Here is a 3,217-nt window from a genome sequence, read left to right as displayed (position 1 = left end):
ATACGATAAATTTATTAAAGAATCTGTCACTATATATATATTGTAAAATATTTTGCGATAAACTCGCGCGCACACCGTGAAAGAAAATGAAAGATATGTTCCAATTTATAATGCGGACGTCTTTTAATATGTATTTTATCTACCTCGTTCAACTTCATGACAGCGCAATTTCGTTCGACAGTTAAAATCGATGTTAAACCGGTGAATATATATATATATATATATATATATTGAATTTTTCAACTATGCAAGATATCGAAATCCTGTTTTTACGATATTGTGTGGCGTCGAGGGAGACATATTTTGATTAATAAGATTTGACCTAGTAGACCTTCTGGATAGAAGTATTAAGGTCAACTTCATTTTTGTAAATGGCAATCTAATTTTTTCACTTACGACGTCTAAGACTTGGAGATTATTCGGAGTCAAGACCTTGACAATATATGTTAAGGTAAAGATTATCGGAACGGATTCTCTCCATCGGCATATTTACCAAATCGAATTTTTTCGAAAATTAATTAATTATTATTTATTCCCCTTTAAGTAATTTTTGTTTTATTACATTTTCAGGTAATTTTTGTTCTTTAAACATTTTTTTATAAAAATCATTTCCTTTTATTTGAAAATAATGTTAATAATGTTAAGATATGGTACAATTTTGAAAATGCACTCGAAAAGTCTGATTGCATTAATTGAAACTGTAGTGAAAACTTAAAAATGAATAAATCACAGAATTTTCTGGTTGAATCTATTATAACTCTAGTTGAGATAACCATAATTCTAACTGATATGATCAGAATTTTCCGATTCGTTTATTTTCAATCAGAAAATTTTTACAGCATGGTATATAATTACGAACAAAATAGGATTTGAATCCAATTTCGAAGTTCAAGTTTAATTTTTTCCTTTTAACACGACACATTTTCGCCAAGTAACGTGCTGGTAGCAATAATCAAAATTGTTTAAAAAATGTTTATAAGGCAAAACAACCTTTGATAATAATTTATTCGTATAAAACTCGAGCGAAACATATCAGAACTATTGTCAAAAATACCCAAAATTATCGGATCGACACGTTTCTATGGAGTTTGAATATTCTAATCTGTGTAAAAATTATTAATTGTGCGAATTTTGTCCTGAAACGTCATATAATAATCAATCTAGCTTAAAAAAGACGGGAATACTTGACAGACGTCGTAAAATTCGATGGTACTTTAGAGGAAGTTATGTCGTGCTGAACGTAAAGTTAGCATTTCTTTATTTTTGATTTTTTAATATTAAAAAATTATGCAGAACATTTTGTTATTGTTGAAAGAACAGTAAAACAATAGAAAGTGCTACCGAAACAATCACTTTTTGAAAATTAAAATGCCATGCTAACTTCACAGACACGGATAGTTTAAATATCTTAATATTAGCGTTGCCAAACATGCATGAAATACGGATGTAAATCAAACGGAACAAGTTCAGAATATGTACACTGCTTAATACACTGCAGAATATGTACGTGCAACAGGTTCGAGGATTAGTGTTGACGTCAGCGAACAACGTGTTTTAACGGTACATCAAGTATGAGAAATTAGAAACTTGAAAATGGATACATAACGCATTCTATTGAAAATTATCTCGTTTGTTAACAGCATCGTGTTAACTCGAAGGTCACTCGAGAAGTCAATTAAGGAAATACACGCACATATATTGAAAACATTAGCAAGTAAATGTTGCAAAAATTAGAGGAGAAAAATTGTCACATATTTAAAGTGTAAAATGCAGATTTAATAAATTAACAAAATTATCTAGTTACACTAATGAGAGATCCGTGGTACTAACATAAATACATAAAAACATATGCCACAGAAATGTTATTATTTTAATCAAAATTTTTATAACTTTTCTCACCATTACAAAAAAAACAAAAATTCAAAATACGAAATTAAAAAATAAAAAATTGTTTTTTATTGTAGTTGAAGTTATTTTCGTTAAAATTTACAATGTTTACATATAAAATTGATTATCTATTTTAACTCATCATTAATATTATTCTCTCTCTTATTTAATATATCTTATTATTAACCTATTATAATATTTCCTATATAATAATAGCATGATGTAATAGATGTATGTATGTACTACAATATTCCAATATTCGACATAATAAATAAATTTATTTGTTGATTCTTTTATTTAAAAAAGAAGATTTAAAAGAAAAAGTTATTTTTAGCTAAAGAATGTAAGAAATTAAAGAAGAAAAGAATAACACACATTTTGTCACACCATTATACTTTACCTGCATATAAAAAGCTTCTCCTCTTGTGATGACAAAACTATTGGCTCGATCATCTGTTTGTAAAGCGAAGAGGCTCGCTGCTACAATCGATAATGCCGCTGAAAAAAGAAATTAAACAAATCGATTTATAAAATTTCCAGTTTTCAATCTTATTCAGACGACTAAAATTATATACAATATTAAATTTCATACAATTTCGTTTTTTTTTTTAATGCAATATTATAACGCAATTCATTATATTATTGTACAAAAACTATATGAGTAAGAAAGACCCAAATATTTGTGCGTGTTGGTGAAATACACTGGAAAAAAAGTACTAAATCTTATTATATATATATTTTTTAAACAGTACCAACTAAATACTTACTTAAGTATACTAAATAAATATTTACTTAATAAAAAGTAAATTAATGAGTAAATTAATGGTTTCTATAACAAATATTAATATACGTTTACATTTAATAAATATTTACTTAGTACCGTTCAAATAACTATTTATTAAAATTTGGTATATATTTTTTTAATATTCAATATTTTCTTAACTTATGAAAAGTCATTATATAGTCAACACAAGAATAAAAGAGATTACGTGGTACTGTCGCAGCGCATTATAATATTGCTTTAATATAAGATAATCTCCCGTAGACAAACACACACATTCAATGCCTCGTATAAGGGCTCGCACATAAGTCAGTAAATAGACGAGTGTGAGCAAGCGATAATTCTAATATATTATGCGCCCGTATATATATATATATATATATATATATATATATATATATATATATATATTATATATTTAATTGATTAACGTAGTTACATTAAAAATCAAAAATACAATTTCTAAAATACATATCTAAATATATTTGTATAGGCTGTAATTAACAAATAAAAATTTAGTGAATGACATTAATTATTTATCTTTGAATA

The 3,217-nt window shown here is 26.3% G+C and overlaps 1 protein-coding gene across 1 annotated transcript in view; it reads right to left on the bottom strand.

Moving 5' to 3' along the window:
• Positions 1-3,217, bottom strand: part of LOC108752147 — a 35,155-nt gene that overhangs the window by 6,762 nt on the left and 25,176 nt on the right. Inside the window, exon 4 of the mRNA XM_018492796.1 lies at positions 2,288-2,385. Coding sequence (XP_018348298.1) covers positions 2,288-2,385 — 98 coding nt within the window. The remainder of the gene's footprint in view (positions 1-2,287; positions 2,386-3,217) is intronic.

Source organism: Trachymyrmex septentrionalis, unplaced genomic scaffold, assembly GCF_001594115.1.
Source record: "Trachymyrmex septentrionalis isolate Tsep2-gDNA-1 unplaced genomic scaffold, Tsep1.0 scaffold56, whole genome shotgun sequence".
Taxonomy (NCBI): domain Eukaryota; kingdom Metazoa; phylum Arthropoda; class Insecta; order Hymenoptera; family Formicidae; genus Trachymyrmex; species Trachymyrmex septentrionalis.
This window is presented reverse-complemented; position numbering and strand designations above follow the sequence as displayed.